Source organism: Camelina sativa, chromosome 5 (genome assembly GCF_030686135.1).
Source record: "Camelina sativa cultivar CO46 ecotype springtype chromosome 5, ASM3068613v1".
Taxonomy (NCBI): domain Eukaryota; kingdom Viridiplantae; phylum Streptophyta; class Magnoliopsida; order Brassicales; family Brassicaceae; genus Camelina; species Camelina sativa.
In genome coordinates this window covers 12,556,021-12,579,858 of record NC_141884.1, presented here as the reverse complement: position 1 = coordinate 12,579,858, position 23,838 = coordinate 12,556,021, and the positions used below count along the sequence as shown (strand labels likewise).

At 32.4% G+C, this 23,838-nt stretch overlaps 4 protein-coding genes across 4 annotated transcripts; 1 reads left to right on the top strand and 3 right to left on the bottom strand.

Annotated features, from left to right (window-relative positions):
- Window positions 1-949: 949 nt before the first annotated feature.
- Window positions 950-3,988, bottom strand: LOC104786643 (uncharacterized). The gene is made up of 10 exons (XM_010512092.3): window positions 3,383-3,988; window positions 3,010-3,095; window positions 2,854-2,920; window positions 2,495-2,637; window positions 2,167-2,215; window positions 1,885-2,022; window positions 1,720-1,800; window positions 1,453-1,629; window positions 1,276-1,362; window positions 950-1,178 (listed from the first exon to the last, which is right to left on the bottom strand). The coding sequence occupies exons 1-10, from the start codon at window positions 3,674-3,676 to the stop codon at window positions 1,116-1,118; spliced, it is 1,185 nt and encodes a 394-aa protein (XP_010510394.1). The 5' UTR covers window positions 3,677-3,988; the 3' UTR covers window positions 950-1,115.
- A 230-nt stretch (window positions 3,989-4,218) lies between these two features.
- Window positions 4,219-6,653, bottom strand: LOC104786642 (laccase-3-like). Its single transcript, XM_087449996.1, has 5 exons — window positions 6,436-6,653; window positions 6,190-6,341; window positions 5,851-6,095; window positions 4,667-5,758; window positions 4,219-4,567 (listed from the first exon to the last, which is right to left on the bottom strand). Exons 1-5 carry the CDS (start codon window positions 6,637-6,639, stop codon window positions 4,437-4,439), a joined length of 1,824 nt encoding a protein of 607 aa, XP_087306122.1. The 5' UTR covers window positions 6,640-6,653; the 3' UTR covers window positions 4,219-4,436.
- Window positions 6,654-9,077: 2,424 nt separating this feature from the next.
- On the bottom strand, window positions 9,078-10,647 carry LOC104786641 (GDSL esterase/lipase At2g30220-like). Its single transcript, XM_087452749.1, has 3 exons — window positions 9,956-10,647; window positions 9,581-9,839; window positions 9,078-9,489 (listed from the first exon to the last, which is right to left on the bottom strand). The coding sequence occupies exons 1-3, from the start codon at window positions 10,586-10,588 to the stop codon at window positions 9,296-9,298; spliced, it is 1,086 nt and encodes a 361-aa protein (XP_087308875.1). The 5' UTR covers window positions 10,589-10,647; the 3' UTR covers window positions 9,078-9,295.
- An 11,473-nt stretch (window positions 10,648-22,120) lies between these two features.
- On the top strand, window positions 22,121-22,993 carry LOC104786640 (uncharacterized). The gene has a single exon (XM_010512088.2). It carries the CDS (start codon window positions 22,238-22,240, stop codon window positions 22,784-22,786), a length of 549 nt encoding a protein of 182 aa, XP_010510390.2. The 5' UTR covers window positions 22,121-22,237; the 3' UTR covers window positions 22,787-22,993.
- Window positions 22,994-23,838: the final 845 nt, after the last annotated feature.

The window sequence follows — 23,838 nt, the reverse complement described above, 5'->3', positions numbered from 1 at the left end:
TTTTTTTCTTTTTTGATAAAGTTTTAGGAGTTTATATTCTCGGAGGAAGTTTTAGGATTTTCTTCAAAAACAAAATAGATTTTTCTATTTCGTAAAATAGTTGAGTGAGGCAATGAGGTTGCGCAAAGGGACAACTTTTAGTTACATTCATCAATGTCTTACACCACATATATATGAAAAAATATTGCTACAAAACATGATAACACGGACTTAGATGAGTTTCTCATTAGACGATATATATCTTGGATTACTTATTGATCCTCTAGTAAAAGGCTTTTCTTGTCAATGGTTCTTTTTCCAATGCTATTTGTATTGAAATTCATGTAGTGTCAATGATCCTCTAGTAAGATCTTGCCGTTTTGGTGAATGACCAAAAAAAATGGATGACAAATTTAGTAAATAGTAACCGCTAATGTCTTTTAATAAAGGAAAGGTTACAAAATTCGACATGTAGAAATTAATTTCCATCTTGTATCATTTGGAACCGGGTGAAAGTGAAATTACCATCCAATAATCCATAATTACAATTACAAACAAGTTCACATGACTAGCAAAACCTTCAAAAAGAAATATGCTCGAACTCGCATTTGAGATGTTAGTTTTAAGTTTCAACGTATAAATAAATAAATGTTACCATTTTAAATAATAAGCACCAGTGGTCTAGTGGTAGAATTATCCTTTGCTAAGCATAGGTCCCGTGTTCGATTCCCGGCTAGGTGCATGAACATGTGAGCTATGATGAAAGTAAATTGAGCTGTGGTGATGAATCTTCGGATGTGATATAAACCTCGCTTTAACCTGAGCTCACTCTTTTCTTTTTATTCTTATTTTTTTTTGTCAACAATTCTTATAACTTCATAGTAGATGATGTCCCCCTGAATCAAAGTGCAACAAAACCCAAAAAAACAGTATTATATAACACAAACTTGGGATTGCCACTCTCTTCAACTGAAACTAAAAAGATATCTCTCTCAATACATATATCATGTAAAGTTTCAAATAAATATTCCATACAAAACTTTGAATTCTCAAACTACTGAAGCACCAGTACATAAATTTTAGATTAACTTATTATTAGTGATTCTCAACTGAATTACAAAACGCTAGGCAGAGTCTTAAGCACTGATATTTTCAACGCTGGCGCTTTTATCTACTCTCTTGAATATCCCTGCAATTACCTGGTGTTTGAAAATGCCACAAAACACACACAACTTAGAAGAAAGAAGAATAAACATCAATCTACAACGGAGAAGATTACGAGGCTAGAAAAAATACCTTTCCAGGTCCCAATTCATAGCTGCTTTGAAGTCCTTTGGATAAGAGAGTCTTTACTGTTGTCTCCCATTGGACTGGAGATGTCACCTGCGGTTACAAACATATGAATTTTTGCTTCATCTTTGCGTGCCAACAAAAAAGAGGAATACATAGCTTTACTGAGTATTGGTTTCTTACCTGGCGTGCAAGTATCTTCTTAATCATGTCTGGATCTGCATGAGGCTGTGCATCGACATTCGAGATCACTGGGATCCTCGGACTTCTAATCTCCGTTGCTGCCAATGCAGCTTCTAATCTCGAGACTGCTGGCTCCATAAAACTAGTGTGGAAAGCACCTGCAACAGCTAAACGCACCTACAGAACAAGGTGCCAACAATCATGTTTCTTATATAGCATAAGGAAGACGGCAAAACATAGGATAAGGGAATGAGAGAGAGCGGATACCGTCATTCGAGCCTTGAATGACTTAGCTTTGGCTTCAACAGCTTCAATTCCCTTAAGACCTCCAGATACTGCGTAGTTACCCTGTATGCAAACCATAATATGGAATGTGAAGATGATTTTATACAAGTTTTGAATATAAAAGATTCATAGAGGACATATATATACCGGACATAAGTAATTTGCAATCTGAACTTTGTCAGCTTCATCTACTTCTTGATTTGCTGCATCACACAACTGCTGAACCTTTTCTGAGTCCAACCCTATGATACTAACCATGGCACTCTTAGCAGCATCTGCAGCAGCCTGAAAAGGCATTTTATCAAAAACTTTGTCAATGCAGCTATTCGAAGTTCGAATGGTAAAATAAGATCACTGTGAATTTCAGCCGTCACAACATCAACCTAAACTTAATCGATGAAGAATATACAGAGAAGCTTTCAATCTTACCTGCATGGCTTCTCCTCTAAGTTTTACAAGCTTCAGCCCGTCCTCGAAGCTTGAGAATAAAAGCAGTAACAGAGAAAAGAACAAAAGTACTTTAGGTGATGATGCACATAGGTAAAAGGGAACAAAGTACAGTAACATGTGGTCTTACAATGATATCTGAAAGTCCGAGATTTGGAACCACTATCATTCTATTAACTAGCAAATGGATAAACTAAGACGTAACCTAAGAAAACAGTTCTCATTCTATCACAAAAAGCCCAATATGTTTTGTGTTAACTTATCCTAATCTCGGTATCTTTAACTCCCCTGAGTTGTATTATTAACTAACCTGAAGGCTCCAGCAAAAGCCAGAGCAGTATACTCTCCCAAACTGAGACCACAAGTCACATCAACCGAGTTAATTATTTGCTCTCCGCCTTCACGAACACGGAGCAATTCAACTGCTGCTAAACTTGTGACATAAATAGCAGGCTGGAAAAATGATAGACCAAGAACTTAGAAACCATACCAAATCGTACATACTGTACATGAATTTCATAAACTACTAAAAGGAAATATCACATAAAAAAATTAAGTTCTGCTTGATATAGGGTGACACTAACAAGAAAGTAGATCATAAATCCTAACTTGTCCGGTTGTCCCTAACCAAATGTTGCAAAGACTGAGAGATATGGAAGAGAAAGATACCTGGCTTATGACCGTGGAATCAAGCTTCTCTTTTGGTCCACTAACACAAATGTCCAGAAGATCATACCTGAAAGCCACCATTTAGTTTATTCATTCACACTAAGTGAACAAAAAACAAACAAAAAGGTTCCAACTTTTTAACAATAAGGAACGTACCCTAAGATATCATTAGCTTTCTTATACAACTCTCCAGCTGCTGCAACACTCTGAGCCTCTTTTCCCATTCCTACGGCTTGAGCTCCCTGAGATTTACCAAACTCATCACAAATTCTGAGGGATTGCAAAATAGCTATATGGTCAGAGCCCTACACTATAATTACAATCAAATCAACCTGTAAACTGTGAAACCAGAACCAAAAAATTCAAAAGTGGCAAACTTTTCAATCTGGGCACTTCGAAATGTTCTAAATTGAGGCGAAATCAATAAACTTTCTTATATCAGAATCCACATTATCACTGTTCAGATAGATAACATTGCGCTACGAATCAATCCAAGTCCAGTAATCGGAAAAATTAGAGACAAAGTTACCTGACCGGGAAATAGAAACGCGGTGGTGGGTTTGTAATCGGCGAACAGAGAGTCGTGAACAGTAGTAGTCTGAGATCCAGCGGAGACGCTCATTGAAACCCTAGATCGGCTGAGATTCTTGGCGGGGAAGCAAAAGGAGGCATTTTTAGAGCAGGAGAGATTGTTAAGAGAAACGGAAGGGAGGAGCAAGGAAGAGGAAGCGGCGGTGGCCATAGCGGAGAGAGGGGTGCGCAGGATAAGAGAATTAGCAGGAGAGGTGCGTAAGATAGTAGTAAGGTGAAGCAGTGAGTGCATTCAGAGAAGGGAACAGTTGTAATAATCCTTTTAAAACAAGAAAAAAGCTTCAGCGGAGTTAACGAAGATGATGATGATAGTAGTAGATGGAGGAAGTTGAGTATCAGACCAACCGTTTTTTTTCTTTCCCTTAGATAAAAAAAAAAAATAATAATAAATAAACTTTACAGGATTTTTTTTTTATCCCATTTGTGGAGATGATTGGAGTATAAACTAGGGTTGTGTAAGAATAATGTGTGTGTTTGTTCACTTTGGTGTTTCAACAATTCTGTATTGTGTTTTCACCGATACCACTTGTGTCTTATTGTTTGTATATATCGACTTGTGTTTCAAAATAATATAAAGAGATCGATTGGTGGTGGTGTTTGGATCATTGGGATTATGTCATTGCCTTTTTGTAATTTTTATATTCTCACAATTCATGGTATGTCTACAACAACTGCAACGACGTTATTTACTTATTTTGTTTCGAATTATTTTCTCGTAAACTTGAGGAGTGGATATGTTGCTATTGTTTGGGAAAGTCAGCTAGAAGAGGATGATGATCGAAGAACACAGCTTTATTTGGTAAACTTATAATAGGAAAAATCCAAAACACTCTCTCTATTACGAGGAAAATAACAAAAGTACAAAGGTTGAACCACTTTCAATAGAGCAGTTCACCATCTTTAACATATCAAATTATCAATTACCCACAAAGCCTTTTTCATTAATGAAAAAAAATTATAACAAAACAAGATCCAACGGTAGAGGATTTTTATTAGCATCTTGGAAGATCCAACGGTGGAGCCTGAACTGATTGCAACCGTCCACGACCGTTCTCAACTAGGAAAACCATAGCCAGACCCCATCCCAAATGTGAATCAATGTGACAATGCATAAACCATGCTCCTGCATTACACCAAATTATATGTCAAATTTTGTTTTTCACTTTTTCAGTCAATAAGATCACTTAAGCTTTGATAAGTAGAAAATATCAAATGATCTAACCTGGATTATCAGCGACGAACCGGATTGCTACCCAACCACCTGGTGGTGTCCCAATGGTGTTCCTCTCTGGTGGGTCAAATAGGTTAAACCTAGCCGGGTCTGTTCTCGGGTTGAAATTACCAAAACCTGACCCAACAACGTAGAATTGGTATCCGTGTAGATGCATGGGATGATTCTCAGGCGTGACTATGCTAGTGTCTTGTAACACAATCTGAACATTAGCTCTGTATTTAAGCTTGTATGCTTTGGTTCCTTTTATTGGCTGCCATAGCGCGCGGCTAACGTTACCGGTGTAATCGAATTGCACCGGTGGAACAGGCGGGAAATCAGTAGTGAAGATTCCGGGCATGCCTTGGTAGTAAGCTTGCATGACGGAGTTCCTACGTGGTAGAACAAAAGACATGTTGTTTATGCTGGCCGCGAATCGTGTCCCGTTAGGACCCTGGCAACGTGGACTGTTTGGGTTGGCGCAGTTGATTAGTCCCAACCCGACGGTGAAAAAGAGGTTCTCGTCGATTTGTTGTGGTACTGGAGCTCGTTTCCAGTACCGGAGACGGTTGGTGAAAGCTGTTGCGGTTGCGGTGTCGTTGAACCCGGGAAGAACAGGGAAAACCGGAGCCATCTGACCACGACCACGACCACGTCCACGTCTTGTTGGAGCGTTGACGTACTGTAAGATGGCAGTCGTGGTTGTGTTGTCGAACGGAGCGTTTGCGCTGTTGTAGGCTCGAGCTGCCATGTAGTAACGGCCAGGTCGTTGGTTTGCAGTGATGAGGACGTTAGTGGTTTGACCAGGACCGAGCATGATGACATTTGTGGTGAATGGTTTTGTATAGGCGGAATCAGTTTCAACGACTGTGAGCTGGTGGTTGGCGACTGAGAAGAAGAGCTCTTGGTTCATACCAGCGTTGATGACTCGAAGCTGAACAGTCTCGCCAGGGAAAATTGGAAAACGCATGGTCCCAGCCCGGGAACAGCGGTAAAGATCCCCTGGTTGACCATTAATTGTGTAAGCATCAGAGACATTAGCTGCTGCTCCCGTGAACTGTGCTTGCCTCAAAACGTCCATTGGGTTTCTATCCCACCATTCCCCTAATTTTCATTACAAGTATTTAGCATTAGACGTGACTATAAAAAGAACAAAAAAATGCAATTTGAAGTGGTTAGAAGTTATAAAATCTTGCCAAGAAGAATTGGGATGTCACGTTTAGGCATAACGAAGGGATAAGGAGAACCGAGACGAGGGTAAATAATGAGAGCACCATAGACGGTGGCTCTTAGCCAGCGGCTATGAGCGTGCCACCAAAGTGTACCCTCTTGGTCCTCGATTGTGAATTTGTAAGTATAGCTTTGTCCTGGACGGATAGGACACTGTGTTATGTACTCAGGACCATCAGCCCATGGATTCCGCATCTGTCTAAGTCCATGCCTGTTCCATAAACAGAGTATTAAAACAGAGCAGAACGTGACAAAACATATGTGAATATGTTTGTTAAATATGATGTTCAAATCTATTAAATTACCAGTGGATACTAATGTTGTAACGGGCTCTGTTGATAACAGTGATTGCGACAGAGTCACCGTTCCTGACCTCGAGCGTTGGACCAGGGAACTGACCGTTCACAGTGATACTTTGGTGAGTTCTGCACAGCCTCGTCACTGGTCTCGGCGCAATCTAAAGTCATCGTCGATTACACATTTACATTAATCACATTCGTTCGTGAAAACATACCAAAAAGCTTTGATGTAACATGAGTAGCTTAGCTTACCACGAATTGACGGACGTGATGTTCAGCGGAAGCGAGGAATGCGAAGTAGGCTAGAAGGGCAATGCATGATACAAAGGAGAGTCGTGGAAGAGACTCCATTGTTGCTTCACTGTGAAGAAGCTTTGTGTTGGAGATTTTGTGATGTGAGTTGAGAGAAAGAGGTAAAGAAGGGTATTTATACACCACTAAAGCGGGAAACAACATACTGTAGCTTTCGTGAATTCGTTAGCAATTAGGATGAATTATTATTATATTAAAGTGGAAACTAATATTAGGTTTATAGAGTCAGCGGGAGGGAGAAAAATGAAAATAGTTTACAATGGGTTAAGTTGATTTGGTGCACCCACTTGACTAGTTTGGTACTAGGATCCTCTCTTTACTTGATTATAAATCATAATGATCAAAATTATCAAAGATTCTTTAAAAATGATTTTTGATTAACTAATTTGTTTTATTAATTAGGAGGATCTATTGAATTTCTTACTAATATAATATTATTATTTTTACTGCACTTTAGTGTTATAAAATTTTCATTAGTCAATCTCTTAAATAATTTTAGTTTAGTTTAATATTTGTAATGTAGTTTAACCTAAATACCTTCTAATATTTTATCTTAAATTAGAAGGTTTGTAATTAATATCTGTTAAATCATATCAAATAACATTTGAAAATATATTCAATTTCATTAATTAGTTTTGTTTTTTGTTGTTAGCTTAGTAACATGTTGTGTTTCAAAAAAAAAAAAAAAAAAAAAAGCTTAGTAACATGTATGTTCACATTCGTATTTTCTCATTAAATATTCACGTTCACGTTCTTAATTAGCGTACGTTCCCATTCTTAAGTAGCATACGTTTATGTTGTGTTGTCACCTTCAAGTAGGTTTTTAGAGTTATTGTTGACTTTAATAATTACTTTGTAAAGACGGAAATTAATATTGTGGCCGGGGTCTCATTAACGGCTAATCACATTTAATAATTTCGTCAAATAGGAAAGCTACGTAAAATATGTAAATCACGTTCTCTTGTCACTCTCGTATGTGCATGTATAGCTCAACTATTGAACGTCATCTAAATCTTGCGACTCGTATCCAAGTCTTTTATACTCATTAGTTTCATACTACATTTTATTTTGTTGTTCTTTCAAGAATTGATCCCCGTAGCTAGCTCTTACTAATTATAATGTTCTATAAAATAATGTATAACAGTATAAGGTTGCCTATGCTTAGGCGCTAATCAGTGGCGGATCTAGCCAATCTTCACATCAGGTGCAAAAACTGTAAAAATGGTAGTGAGGTGGAGATTGAACACCTGACCTCATTATTAATATGGTGCATTCTTACCAATAAGCCATTTTAACCTTAGTAACTTCTATTCATTTTAAAGGTTTTTATATTTCCATATGGTGCATATGCACCACCCTTCACCAAGGTAGATCCGCCCCTGGCGCTAATCGTGAAACGTCCCTAGATCAACTGAGATTGTCTTCTAGACATTAAAATCAGATGATTTTGTTATTGAATTTAGATGGTCTCAAGCGACTCGAGATAACCATTATTAATCATTTAACCCAAAAAGTTATTCGTCTGATCTCGTTTTATTTTGTGCGTAGAATACAGATTTTTTTTTTTTTTGGTATGTGTTAATTGCATACGTACATGACTACAAAACCTAATGAGCGCAGCATATAGCGCTTGCAATTGAAAATCACTCAATGAAAATAATAATGTGAAGATAGAAAAAATGGAAGGAAGTGGTTCGATAGGAGTTGAAATATGTGGTATGGATTTGGTATAGAACTCTATAACTAAGAAACTACCTAATCTTTATTTTTAAATAAAATGTTAGTTGATCTTTTAAGTCGCTCCATAGGCCATGGTCTCACATACACCCTCAATTCTATATATATCCCAATTCGTTTATAAAAGATACATATGTATGTAGATTATTTTGCTTAGCAAAAAAAAAAGATACATATGTATGTAGATATTTATCGACGCCTTAATTTGAAACCTCGTATTGTAATATATACAAAACCCCTACACGTAAACGATATATAAACCCGTCGATGTGCACTGCGAGATATTTGCAACGTTGAAAAAAAGCCGATGGATTTAGCGACAATAAAGCTACTAACTTGTACTAAGTACTAACTAGTATGACTTATTTCATTATTTTTATATTAACAATGTAATTATCATTTTCAATATTTAAGTCAATGTGTGAATTGGGAGGAAGCAGGTTTAAGTGCTTTAACTAACTTTAACAGATCTGATATCCTCGAATTGAAAAAAAAAAACCCATTAGCTTACTTAACGCACACCCAACAAAGTACATCACGTATTAAATTAGGTTGCCTGTAAATTGACATATTTGGTAATAAACTACTAATGCGAATAAGAATCATGTGGCTTTTATCTCGTTTTGATTATTTTTCTTATGGTTCACTTTTTAAAACGTTATAGTTTATACGTAAAAATAATTCATATAGAAGATTTTTGATTATAATGGAAAACGGGAGCTCAACTTTCACAAACAATTGAGCTCCACACTACAATTTTTACTCTTACTATGAGAGATTAGTCGGTCAGTAATTAACTTTCAGGATTTTCACAATTAAATGAATATCAAAAATAAAAATTTTAATAGTCACAACATTGCTATTTTCTTAACTCATGATCAACTTTTGTTTTTTTTTAATGGCTAATTAACTCATACATTTATTTGGGTAACATAGAAAAACTATAAGAATAGTCCATTATAAATCACCCATTAGATCCATAGGGGTAGGGCCATAAACTTGTATGGTGGCTCATTACCTAAAATACATTGTTTAGTTGATTAATTTCGTAAATCATAGTGATTTAAGCCCAAAGCAGCTCTTGAATCTGAGCATTTATTAAGTTCCCTAGGTATGTGTAAGCCGCCTCGGAGGGATGGATGGAGTCCCAAAACAAATGATCCGAATGATTGGGACAAGTACGTGAAAAGGAATTGCACAAGAAGCTCAATTCCATGTATCCTGTTCCACAACATCCTTTCTTCGTCTCCTTGAACCCTGTTTTCGTTTGTACGACGACGAATGTAAATTGCGTACGTTACTTAATCATAATTAGATGACTTGTGGAACAAGAAAGAAGGATATGTACCGTATTTGCTAGGGTTTTGGATCATGTCCATCACAGGGTCGTAGACGTTGGCGTAAAGGAACTTGCTTCCTGGTAGAGACGCTTCGATCTCAGGCAGTTTCTTTGCTAGTTTCTGATTGTACAAAACCGAGTCTTTGTTCTCTTGTTCCATACAACATCTCATGATGTTTCTCATTTTCATGGTCATTTGGATGGGTAAACATCCCATCGGGGGCAGCCCACCGACCAGAAAATTACGGCAACCTAAACTATAAAGCTCCTGCAAACAGGATTAATAGATTCAAGAGTCAGCACGACATATATATAAAATAAAATAGCTCAAAAAAATAAACTGACTCAGACTACCTAGAGAAACAAAATATATGAGATTTTTACCCGGACAAAACCGTCAAGCCTCTTGAGGACAAACTCTTGGTAACTATAGATAGTAGGATACTGGAGACGCCTTGTGGGGATATCGTAAAAGTTCAAGATGAAATCATTAGGTCCTGCGCTAATGACCACTAAAGCGTTGCTAACAATTTCCATAGCTTTCTTGTCTCCTACGATACCTTTGAGACGAGAAATGTAATTCTTGAACATGCTTGGTTGTTGTGAGACCGGGATCGCATGACTGGAGAGCGAGGTTCCGTCATCATAGCCAGCGCCGGCGGATGCGAAACAGACTCCAGTGACAATGTCTTGGTCGGAGATGTTTGGTTGTAGAAACGGAGGAACGAACTCTTTGATGTTGAGTTTGGTGGAGAGTACGTCAGAGATTAGCTTTCCGTTTGAGAATCTTCCATTAGCTTCGTGGCCGGGAAGATCAACGCCGTAAGGAAGATGTTTAGCTTTGAAAATGGCTTGTGGGTTGTAGTTGTTGTTGCCTGTATCTGCAGTAGAGTCGCCGAATATTAGAATCGCCGAGAAAAGCGGCTGTGTTGTGGCGTTTGCAGCCGCATTGCAAGACACGAGTAGTGTTACGACAAAGAAGAGACCAAACGCTATGGGTTTATTAGATATAAACATTGTGTTGGAGTTTTCTTTAGTGTTGAAATTTGTTTGTGATGCCGTTTTAAAGAGATCTTGAAAGTGATGTTCTGTTGGAGTCACTTAATTTTTGTACTAGCTTTCTGATTTTATCAGTGTTTGTTTCCTTAAAACAAATGGATACAAATAGAAGCTTTGAATATAATGGTCTAATATATTATCGAGATTGCACAAACAAAGATAACAAATCGGAAACAATTGCCTATATATTTTTTGTAATCTGAAACAATTATACCTCTATCCAAACGAGGGTTTTACTATTTTTTATATTAGTCCGATCCACTTTAAATTTATTTAAAACTATAATGAAATTCATTAAAATTTGGTCTTGAATCAATACAATAAAAACTGAATGTGTTACTCTCCAATGTTGACACCTCAGCTTTTTAGTTGAAGGAGGAGTTGACACATCAGTTAAAACAGTTAGCCAATCAAATTATAAGGATTAATACAGCTCAATATTTTTGTCCAATCCACATCATTCCTTCTGATTTCTGTTATGGGTCCAGCCCAGTTACAATAATGTCGAAGAAAAACAGTAAAAGAACCCAAGTTAACCTGTGTATGGCAACTGAGGAAAGTGACGATTAAGGGACACAAGGTTACGTATTATTTGTAATCTAACATCATTTTTGACAGTTTATTTTATTCTAAATAACAATCCGCACTATGTGCAGAATAAAATAGTTAATAAATAATTTTACTGTAATTTATATATACAGAATCTATAATATTTATCGGTAAAATTATAATTTGGAATATAAAATTTATTTGTGTAGTATATATATTTTTTGTTTTATTTGAATATATAAAATTCTTGTATAATAATTAAGATTTAACTTATGGAAATTATTATAATATGGATTTTATATTATCTCACCATATGAATCAAAAGTTCTTAAAATTTTGTGGAAATGTAAGTAAGTAATGCAATTAAGTTATAAAGAAAATAAAAGAATTAAATTTTGGTTGTCATTTAAAAAAAAATATACAATGGTATGTAAATAGAAATACTATTAAAAGCTGATGACAAATAAATAAATCATTTCTCGAGCTTTGTGAGCTCAACATGTCAGTATTTTTTTGTTTTTGTGAGAAAACTTATATATATAAGGGATATGAACCAAACTAGAGTAATCTCTCAAGTGTGATTAGAGGATAAACTCTCTTTCTAAAGCGTACATAAACTAGAGTAAGTTAGTTACGTATTATCAAACAAAATTGTTTATGCATTTACTATTTCATTCCTTTTCACAGTGATGATTGCAGTGTTTGAATTTTGGCGTGTGATAACAAAGGTTCCTTGCCTCTCAAGATTTACATATAAGAACACCAGTGACAAATTAAACAATGTTTAAGATCGAAAACCAAATGTTTTTATTTAAGAAAACTAAATCATCTATAACTTTAAAAATAACATTGACAATTAACATAATCCTTATAAATGTTGTATACAGTTTAACATAAGTATAATATTTAAATAATAACACAAAACCAAACTAAAGTAAAAATATGTCTACTTACTTTGACATATGTGGACTTGTTATAAAAAAGAACAGGTAATTTACAAAAGAAAACAAACCAAAAATAATGTAACAACAACACAAACTATATAAACTTAGATGATTAAATTTGTAAACTACAAAAAATACACTACAACATAACACGACATTAATATATCTCCAACTAGGTTAAGTCTCGTGCAACGCACGAGATTATTACATTAATTTATTTTTTGGTTAAAAGTTTTTAGGACTAAATTAATTTTTAAAATTTTTTTTCGAGAGACTTTTCAATTTGAAGATCATACCAAAAAAGTCTATTTGTATCGAGAAACTTTGTTTTTTTGGTTAAAATTCATTAAGGTTTTGGAATTTTTTTATTTGTATTCATTAACTATATAGTTAATTTTAAATGATCAGCTTATCCTTTTCTAAATTATGAACAATTTAAAAAACCTTTTTAAAAGTTTAAATTATTATATTATTAATGTTTTTATTGAATTTTAAATTGTATTATAGTTAATACTATTTGTATTTTATAATTAGGACATGTTATTTTGTGATGTAACCAAAATGCAATACATTTACTGTGAAATTTGTGATTGCAAAATAGAGTGTTGATATTTTGAATTCCTCGTAGATCCTGAAGACAAATTGAACATTATCCTTCTTTATATTGGGTGGCTTGCCTTTATGTTATTTCTAGGTCTTATATTACAATTTCCACATCAAATGTTCTTGTTGCATTTGGATTGTTATTCGCTTTCAAAGAAGACGTTGAGTGGTTGTGGGTTGGCTGGTCCAAATAATAGGATTGATGCATGTATAAAATCTGTCAAATTATTCATGAAATGTAATATAAAAATTTGTTATGTTTCTGAAATGTGGATTGTGTAGCTGATGTTGTTTTTTTATCGGTATTTGAGCATTATATTAAAGTGTGAGTTTAGGAGGAAATCTTTGGTAATTTATTTTGGAGATAAGAATAAGGTATGACTTCAATTAAGCATAGATGCCATTAGAGAAAACTTTTTAATTTTAAAATCTAAGATAGTTGCATGTAAGTTGCAAGAGGTTGATTTTGAAAATGTTTGTTTTAGGGACAATAGAGATGTATCTTAAAAGAAATTGTAAGATACATATCATATAGTATCTAAAGTTAAAATTTAGAATTAAGCTTTTCTAATAATATTAATTTTTTTTTTGACACATACAACAATAACAGCCAACCAAAAAAAAACTCAAAAATGTATAATATTTAAGAAAGAGTGAAAGATAATGAGAAAATGAGTATTCAAAGGATGGGAAGTCATGGGAGTTACAATTTAGAAACAAAAAGTATGAGAGTTAATTCTAATTTATTGTGTGTTGAATAAAATTGAGTGGAGAAATAAAGTTAATGCAATTTTATTTTATTTCAGTTTTAATATTAAAGTGTGAGTTAAATGTATATAATTAAATTTGTTTTATTTATGCTTTGATTGAACTTTCTTTTATTTTATTTTAGTTTTATATTAAAGTGTGAGTTAAGTTTATATTATTAAAAGTGTTTTATGTATAGTTCAATTGGAAATAATTTTATCAATTTTATAGTAAAGTGTGAGTTAAATTTATATGATTGAATGTATTTATTTGTGGTTTCATTAGAAATAGGTTTTTAGTTTCATATGACAAAATGTGTTTTATTTATGGTTTAATTGGAAATATTTTTTTATTTTATTTCAGTTGTAATATTAAAGTGTGAGTTAGATGTATGTGATTAAATGTGTTTTATTTATTGTTTTGATTGAACCTTTTTAGCTTTATATTAAAGGGTGAGTTAAATTTAAATGATTGAATGTGTTTTATTTGTGGTTTAATTGGAAATGTTTTTTTAAGTTTTATATTAAATTGTGAGTTAAATGTATAAGATAAAATGTGTTTTACTTATGGTTTAATTGAAATTTTGTTTTTAGGTTTATATTAAAGTTTAATTTTAAAGTGTATGATTAAATGTCTTATTTTTGGATTAATTGAAATATATTTTTTTAGGTTTACATTTAAAGTGTGAGTTATATTTATTTGATTAAATATTTATTATTGGTAGTTTAGTTGAATTTTTGGTGAATAATGGAAAAGTGTGGAAGAAAGTTTTAGGAGGTATGCTATTTTATTATATAAGAAAGTTTAATTTTAAAGTGTATGATTAAATGTCTGATTAATTGAAAATATATATTTTAGCTTTATATTTAAAGTGTGAGTTATATGTATTTAATTAAATATGTTTTATTGGTAATTTAGTTAAAATTGTGGTGAATAAGTTTTTTTGGACAGATGTCAGTTTTACAGTAGCCATATGTCAAGCTATGGAAGAATGGAGATGTCGAGATTCCCTTCGACTCGGCTGATTCGAAATCTCGTGGAATTGAACAGATAAAGGAGAAGGGGTGGGAAAGAGAGAGAGGCGAGGAAGAGGAGAAGTCGGAACTCAGAGATTCCGTCGGTTTTTTTTTGAGAAGTCAACAAAATTCTGTGGCCCATTAATTAATGATTTACAGCCTATTATCAATTGGCTTAAACATGAGATAAAATATTATTAAAAAAACAGAGGATTTAGAAGTGCCACGTGGCAGATAAATAGAGCTTCTTAGAGGGTGTAACCCTACTTTATTATATTAGATAATAATAGGAGAAAAAAACATAGCATATAGTAGAGTTAAACCAATTATACGAGTAAATGATTGTAATAACAAATACTACGGAGTTACAAACATTGTAGGTTTTTTCGGTTTATTCTATATCTTTTAAAGTTGTGTAAACCATAATTTTCATGATTAATATAATTTCAAAAAATTAAAAATCATACTTTGAATATCAAATGTATTTCAAAATGTATAGAATAACATCCCGCGGCACCGCGCGGGTCTAACCTAGTGGCTTTTAAAGTTGAAAGATGCACAACATATACTAGATTCAGAACACAACGTGAACATAACGTATCATGAATGAAATGTCAAGTAATGTAACATGTTGACTTTAACGACTAACTATGATCTTCGATAACTCAGGGAATTTGGGGGCATTAATTTTTATTTCGAACCACGTTATATATAATTTTGTAAAATTATATGTTACAAAATATTATGGGCTGTGTCAACATATTATTAGGGCCCAAACGACAATAATATATCTGTATGTGTTTTTCCAAAGGGTATGGGCAAAAAGGAAAGTGAAATTAACGTAAGAACAATAGGAAACGGTTGGCAGTACTTACCAAAAAAATAGGAAACGGTTGGCAGTTGGAACCCATAATGAGATTATGAAATGACACCAATCGAATGAAAAGATCTGGTGAACTCGAGTTACACTTACACACATAATAAATATAGCTTCCCTATTCTTATCATCTTGACATCTTGTACATGTTTAAAATAGTCTGTATTTATGGACTATATATATATATATAATGATAGACTACAATCATATCACTGTTTTGATGTAAATTGTTAAGATACGGTTTTGTTGTAGCGAAAACATTCTTTTAGTCAAATAAAGCAATTAATATTACCCTAGTAGTACACTATATAAGAAGAATGTAGATGATTGGTGTTATGTGTTACATCTTCACAAAATCTCTCAAAATTGTCATTTCGGATTTTCCTATAACGTCAACTTTGCTAGTTTTAAGATAGAGCAACGTGCACCACTAAATCACATAAAACAAAAAGGATCTTACTCACGGGATACAAATCCAAATCAACGCGTATTTATCGACTGGAGATATCTCTAATATCTAAGATAAAGTCTTTATGTTATTCCCTTACTTTGTCGTTATACCATCAGGTTCTTCCCCCTTAGCCTTAAGCTATATGCTAATCTTTTTAATTGTAAAATTCAACGTGATTCCAGTTCAGCTTTATTGATGTTATTTCGTTTTCCAACAATTTTTAAAATTACCATAGCTAATTTGTTGTAGTTCGAACATCTATCGTCATCATGAATTAATTACAATTTAGGATCCGAATGTTATTAGTTTTGGTAAGCTCTATCTGTACTGCTCTATACTTTAGTATAAAATTCTCATATACAGTATCTTATCCCCTATATATTAATATAAAAGCACTCTCAAGAAAACACAAGTCGTTAGAGAGCTCGAGACACCAATGAATTTATTGTCTTCATTTTTATGGATATTTAGTTATTTACACATAATTGCTATTGAATGATTAGGGAATATTCCTTTACAAATAATTACAAAAATCAAACATTTCAATTTTAAAATTTATTTTAATCATTTTTATAACATATTAAATTATTAAAATATAAAATAATTAGATCTATAATAAAATAATTGCTATTTATATACTAAAAAAATTGATTACTATGCACATATACAAAGTTTCTAAAATAAAATTATCACAATGATCATTATTATAGGAAATTGACTTATTTAAGACCATTGGTATAATATTTCACGGGTGAAACATATTTACACAAAATAAATAATTTTTTTAAAATAAAATTTTTTGCATAGATTGAACATATATTTTCACATATATTTAGTTGATACATAATAGTTTGATCTAAACATATTCTCACAGGTTATATCTTTTTTTTTTACGGAAACAAATTTTATCCTAGAAAATAACTTTACTCATAACTCTAATTTTATATGCATAGATTTATTCTGTACATAGTATGGGTTGTTACCTAGTTAATTTTTATGATTACATTACATCATTTAAATATGTGAGTGTGGCCTGACCCGGCTCTTAAAAAAGCAGGACTCGAATCTAGATGTTTAAGCTCGAAAGAGTTGGATGTCTCTTTCTTGACCTGTTTGCTCGAGTTTTTTTAGCCTTACTCCAACTAGGACTAGGTTGTCCCCGAAAATTATGAATATTGACATCGTTTTAAAAGAAAACTATAATGATTTTTTTGGAACCAAATATGCGATATAAAATATAAGTTGGATCATTTGGGTCGAACCGAAGCAAACTCAAATATATGCGAATTTTGCGTTTTAGGATTACACATTTACACCTAACTAACCCGATTCATGCATATTTCTACCTAGCATCGACTCAACTTAATATAGGGTCTAAAACAACTTTTGGCAAAAAACAAAAAGAAAAAAAACAACTTCTGTCCTGAATTTTTTGTTGGGGAAATTGGCTATGAGAGTTTGAACTAGAGCTAACCAATCTTGGAAGGCTCGAACCGGGCCTGCCTATACCAGTAGTAATCAATAATCACATGTCAACTAAAAGTCTTGTCGAAACCAAGCGACATTTCATAACTAATAGTCTAATTGCAACAACTCGTTTGTAATTCAGAATAAAGTTTGCAAATTTCCCAAGAATTTTCTTTCTAAGAACAAATATCACTCTCCTTACGTAATATATAACTTGGGATGGTTCACCAACACAGCTCAAAATCTTTCATAAATAAAATGTAAAACTGAAGTTTGTAACTGGAGCTTGAAACTAGACTTTGATTCATTGCACCATTTGACCATAAAATGACAGCTATATATCGTTTCTTTATTTTCGATTCCGGCTTTGTGACTATATAATAATACGGACAAGCAACCTCAATAAACTAATCGTTTCAATTCTTCTTAGGAAATAATATTATTTTCACTAACCTATGTTAAACTCAAACTTTTGCGATATAATGTTGTTCTAACTTCTAAGATTTAAATATATTAAAGATGAAGATCAAGATGACTGCCCGTGAACGAGTAAGTTATTTAAAAATGTTGAAGAAAATTATTTACAGTTGGACTTTGTAATGGAACTCTTTTTTTCTTTTTACTTTTAACGCGTACAGAAATTTAAAAATTTATCCTGTAGAATATCATTATACTGTCAGCCGTAGTATAATATATTAAATTCAATCAACTGATTCCTACGTTAGAATATTATTCAGATTCTAATATAGAATATTGTTTGCTTGCATAAAGCTGATACAAAAGTAACAAACAAAAAAAAGTCTCCCTCAGTTCTGTCTTTGAACGATTATTTAACCTTTTTGTCACTAACCTCATTCAACTACATAATTAATTATGTGGTTTATGATCCACCGTGGATACATGTGTTGTCCAATTGAGGGAAAAGACAGACTTGACTCACGTTCTTCAATTAATTGATCGTCTTGTAATTCCATACTTAAATTAAGTTTCAATCATAATTATAAACAACAAAAAGAAAAAAAGAAAAAAAATCGTGTGGTGCGCACGAGGTTTATTGTTTGATAGTAGATAAATAAATAAAATCATTTGTTTCATAAGGGCATCTCCAACCCATCTCTATATTTGCTTTTTAACTCTATTTTAGAGTAAAATCTACTCCAACTCATCTCTATTTCCACCTCTATAATAGAGATCTCTATTTTTTTCCTCTATAATAGAGTTGAACTTTTTAATTTATAAAATGGTCCTTGAACTTTTAACACTTTTATATTTATGATCAAAATAAATAAATTATATATTTAATGGTCCTTAAACTTTTAACACTTTTATTATTTTATATGATGCACTGTATTTCTTTTAATAAATGTGATATTTAAATGATATTTATGAATGTTAAAATTTTTAATAATATCATAATTTTATGAAAGTTTTACAAATACTAAAATAAATGGGTTAGTTTGCAACTTTTATAAGTAAAAGGTATTAATAATAAAATAAAAAAAGAATCTCTATGAAATATTCTTTTTTAGAGGAAAAAATAGAGGTATCTATTGGAGCAAAAGTCACCTCTATTATAGAGTTCCTCTATTTTAGAAGTAAAAATAGGGAAAACCATTGAAGATGGTCTAATGAATCAACTTCAGCGCCGCTTGTACGCAATAGTCGGTGCCACAAACCTCCGTGCTACGAAGCTTCCTCTTACGTACTTGATATATTTATTTTATTAGGGCATTAATCATTTGATGAATATATGGGTTTTACCAAAACCTTATGCATCATTAATTTCATACCCATTCAAGGGGAAGTTTAAGGCCTCGAGAGTCTCGAGAGTCCATAATTAATTGATTAACGTCATCCTGAAAATGGGAGAATCATAATCTATAGCTAGATTCCTACTCGTACAATTGGTACATGCATTACTTTTGTATCTGATTTTAACAGCGTCATAATTAACATCGAATATAACATAGTACTAATGTACTATCGGTACAGTTTCAGTCTTAAACTTTTGTCTTTTCCAGTGAGAGACATGTGATAATAAACTTTTAAAAAATAATAATAATAGTATAGAAAATGAGGACAAAATACTGTTTTCTCTTAGATTCGTCAATCAATTCGACTATTAATGATGTTAATGTCATAGATAGTTTTCTGTACTATCATCTACTTAAACTATAGTTATAAATATGTCTTCTAATGAATGTTATAGGCTTATAACTAGTTGGTGTTCCATCGAAATTTTGGTTAGAACTCCAGTTATATATATATATATTTATATATGTAGTAATATAATCAGTTTGTTCAAAAAAAAATGTAGTAATATAATCAACGTTAATTTTTTTTCTAGTTTACCAAACATTCATTTCTTTATAAAGTTCGGAATCTTATCTGTTCTGTTATGTTTGAAGATAACATACAGGAAAAGGCAAAAACATCAGTTAACGTATCTGATTTTGGATCATTATAATTTATTTTCTAATGACGTTATTTAATTATACATGGATCTCCTTTTGGTATCATAACCCGAACGTAACGGAAGCTCTGACCAAACAGCTCCTTAACTGTTTCCCGTAGTAATTTATAATTTATTAGTACCATGTTAGATAAGTGTAAGAGCCTTTAGAGGTAATTAGGTACAAATAGGGTACATACGGTTTAAATTCTGATTAAGAACTAAAAAGTATATATATATATATATATATGTGTCAATTAGCAGAAAGGTACCAGAAGAATGCAAACAATGTAATCAAGTACCCACTACCCAAATTTAATTTGTACTTTGGCTACCTTCAGATGTTTTTAGTAGCATATATTGGCGTCCAAAATTCGTTTAGATTTCGAATAAACTAAGAAAAATAATAAATAAAGAGATATTTTAAACTTATCGATGTTATACATAGGTTAACAACTTTGTATAGGTATATGCCGTATATGTCACATAGGTTTGTTGTATCTTTTTTTTTTTGATCAAACAGGTTTGTTGTATCTAGTATTAAATAATCTGTGGTTTTTTTTTTATCTGAAAACTTATCAACTTTACAAAAACCACTTTAGTTTCAAAAAAAAAAAATAGTGTAGTATTTACACATTTTTGCCTCTACATTCATTTAGGAGAAATTTAATTATGTAGTAGTTTTCACGTAAAAAAAAAAAAATCTTCTTTTTGGTATCCATTACAAAACTTTATTATAACGTCAAAATTGTTTGAATATACAAAAATTGTAGGACGGTCCAAAAATATTTATTAAGCAATTTTCTAACTGGATAATGCATCTACATTCAAAATAAGAGTTGTGTCATATTATTAGTTTGGTGCAAAACGGATAATTCTAAATTGCTATTTCTTTCTGATTAGTTTTAAAACTAATCATATTACATAATATATCCATTTCATCAATCAAATCATTATCTGTTATAGTTGTTAGAAATTAAAATTATTAGACAGGTAGATTTCTAGACCAAAAAAAATAATAGGTATTGACCAAACAATGGATATCTTTAATCGTTAAAAGTAGATAAATTGAGTAGGATAACAGAAATAAAATAGTTTGTATAATGAGCACTATCATATGGATTAAGAAGGACTGCTTAAGTTAATCAGAATCAGAAGCAAGGGCGTTTTAGTAATTAAAACATCTGAAGGGAATTTAGTCCAAAGTGCCACTTTTGAAACTAAACTATTATGAAATGCCATATTGTATATTTTCTTTTACTAAATGCCACTTTCACATGTTTTGGTATAGGAGTTAATGACCAAAACCTTTAAAGAAAAAACAAGAAATGTACATCAGTGGCAAACTCGTAAATAAAGAAATGTCGACAAAAGATTGCGAAGATGGATCCACCCGGAGGCGAATCAACGCCTGCATAATCATCTTATCTATGATATTAGTTCCAGCCGTCGTATTCCTAGTTGTGTGGTTCATTATACTCAAGCCAACTTCGCCAAGCTTCATCCTCAAAGACGTCACCGTGGTGGCCTTCAACCTCTCTGAACCAAACAACTTCCTAGACCACCTCACTTCGAAATTCGAGATCATTATCGCGTGTGGAAAATGATGAAAATAATCAATAATAACAAATGATGAAAATAGTTGCATCACTTGTTAAAATTAACACAAAATTTTAGAGTAACCACTTCAATAATTATATATAAAATATATTTATTAATTATTTAATTTAATATAATATAGTGTAGTATTTACACATTTTTGGCTTTTACATTCATTTAGAAGAAATTTGTTTATGGAGTAGTTTTCACGTAAAAGAAAAAAAAATTTCTTTTTTTGGTATCGATTACAAAACCTTATTATAACGTCAAAATTGTTTGAATATACAAAAGTTGTAGGACAGTCCGAAAATATTTATTAAGCAATTTTCTAATTGGATAATGCATCTACATTCAAAATAAGAGTTGTGTCATATTATTAGTTTGGTGCAAAACGGATAATTCTAAATTACTATTACTTTCTGATTGGTTTTAAAACTAATCATATTACATAATTTATCCATTTCATCAATCAAATCATTATTTGTTATAGTTGTTAGAAATTAAAATTATTAGACAGGCAGATTTCTAGACCAAAAATAGGTATTGACCAAAAAATGGATATCTTTTATGTTAAAAGTAGATTAATTGAGTAAAATAACAGAAATAAAATAGTTTTGTCTAATGAGCACTATATTAACTTAATAAGGATTATGGAGGGCTGCTTAAGTTAATCACAATCAGAAGCAAGGGCGTTTTAGTAATTAAAACATCCGCATACATTTGGTCAAGCTCTCTTTAATCGTTTTTGTTCACTCTCTCTATATATATATACATAACCACGACTTGTCCACAAAAACAACACACAACAACAACAACAACAACAAAGAACAAACTTATAAAATTTTCTCTTTTTTTCTTGTTAAAGAAAAACGTAAAAAAATCTGTGTTACAAAAACGAAGATATGGGAAACAGTTTACGATGTTGTTTGGCTTGTGTACTTCCATGTGGAGCTTTAGATTTGATCAGAATCGTTCATCTAAACGGCCACGTCGACGAGATCACTCGTCCGATGACCGCCGGTGAGGTCCTTCAGGCGAATCCTAACCATGTCTTGAGCAAACCTTGTTCTCAAGGAGTTGTACGTAAGATCTTGATCTTGTCCCCTGAATCTGAGCTTAAGCGTGGAAGCATCTATTTTCTTATCCCGGATACTTCTTTGCCGGAGAAGAAGAAGACAAAGAAGAGAAAAGATCTCCACCGCCAGAAAAACAGCCAAAACAGTGATCATATGAGTGGTAACAAGGATCTTGATACCGTAACACCAAAACATAAGGATGATCTTGATGGTCATTGTTTGACGTTGTGTGAGAAATATTTAGAAGATGTTATGTTGTCGGAGAAGATGAGTTCCACCGGTAAAGAGAATCGTCACCGTCGGAGACATAGCCGGTCGGCGTCAGTTTCCACGTGGCGGCCTCACCTCGATAGCATCACTGAGGATCTTAATTAGTAGTTTTTTTTTTTTCACTCTTTGTTAATTAATTCTGTCTCTATTTTCTTAATTTTTTTTCTTTTGAATCCGGAAATCGGATTTTTATTTAACATCCCCGGGAAGAAAATTTTCGAATATTTTTATTTATTATGAAGTTAAAAACAAAACTATGTAATGTACTCATGTGGATAAGATCTATGTTAAATTTGTGATCTAGTCTCGGAATGTGGCAGTGAGGACAAGAGATTCTAATTAAGTTAAGATCATATGAGCAATAATAATAAATAATAAAACTTGTAAGCATATGTAAATTGGATCTTATAGGACAGGAATCGAACTGTAGTACAATTAGGAACAAAGGTCCAAAATTCAAAAGTAAAATTTATGTATAACTGAACCAAATAGGTATGAATATATATAAAAACTCGTATGTTGGTAAATACTAATTTACTAATTGATCAATATTTGGGCCAAGATCAAGTGAATAATAATAGTTCAGATGTCAAGTAATAATGCGATGACTTCCAATGAAACTGTAAGTCATTATAATATATCATAAGAATCTATTTAGCATAAGAAGAACTGCATGTTCAACTGTAATGCAACGTACTTAGACTTGTTTAAGACTTTTAAGTTTCGGTGGTTAAATATAATAAGCAATTTTGATTATTTATTGGGTAATAATGCGAACTCGAGACGGCAGATTAATTAAGGGTCCAAAGAAAGAGTGTCGAGACGTCAGGGCAATCATGTAAGGTCGTCACATGCAGATGTACCCCATGTAGGTGGACCAATCGTAAAGTCTGGAGCTGAAAAAACAAACCCATATGTCTGTTCAAATAATATAAAAAAAAACTTTCAATCATATAAAGAGCAAATAAAGTTAATGCAATTTACTATATATGGACAAATAATATAAAGGCCTCAATGATTATCCATGAAGGAACCGATAACAAAGACTCTATTTATTATAAATATACAGTACTTTATACTAGTGTTATTGATGTGCTACTGCTACACCATCCATATGTAAATTCGTTAGAATACATATTGTATGTATAATTTTTTTT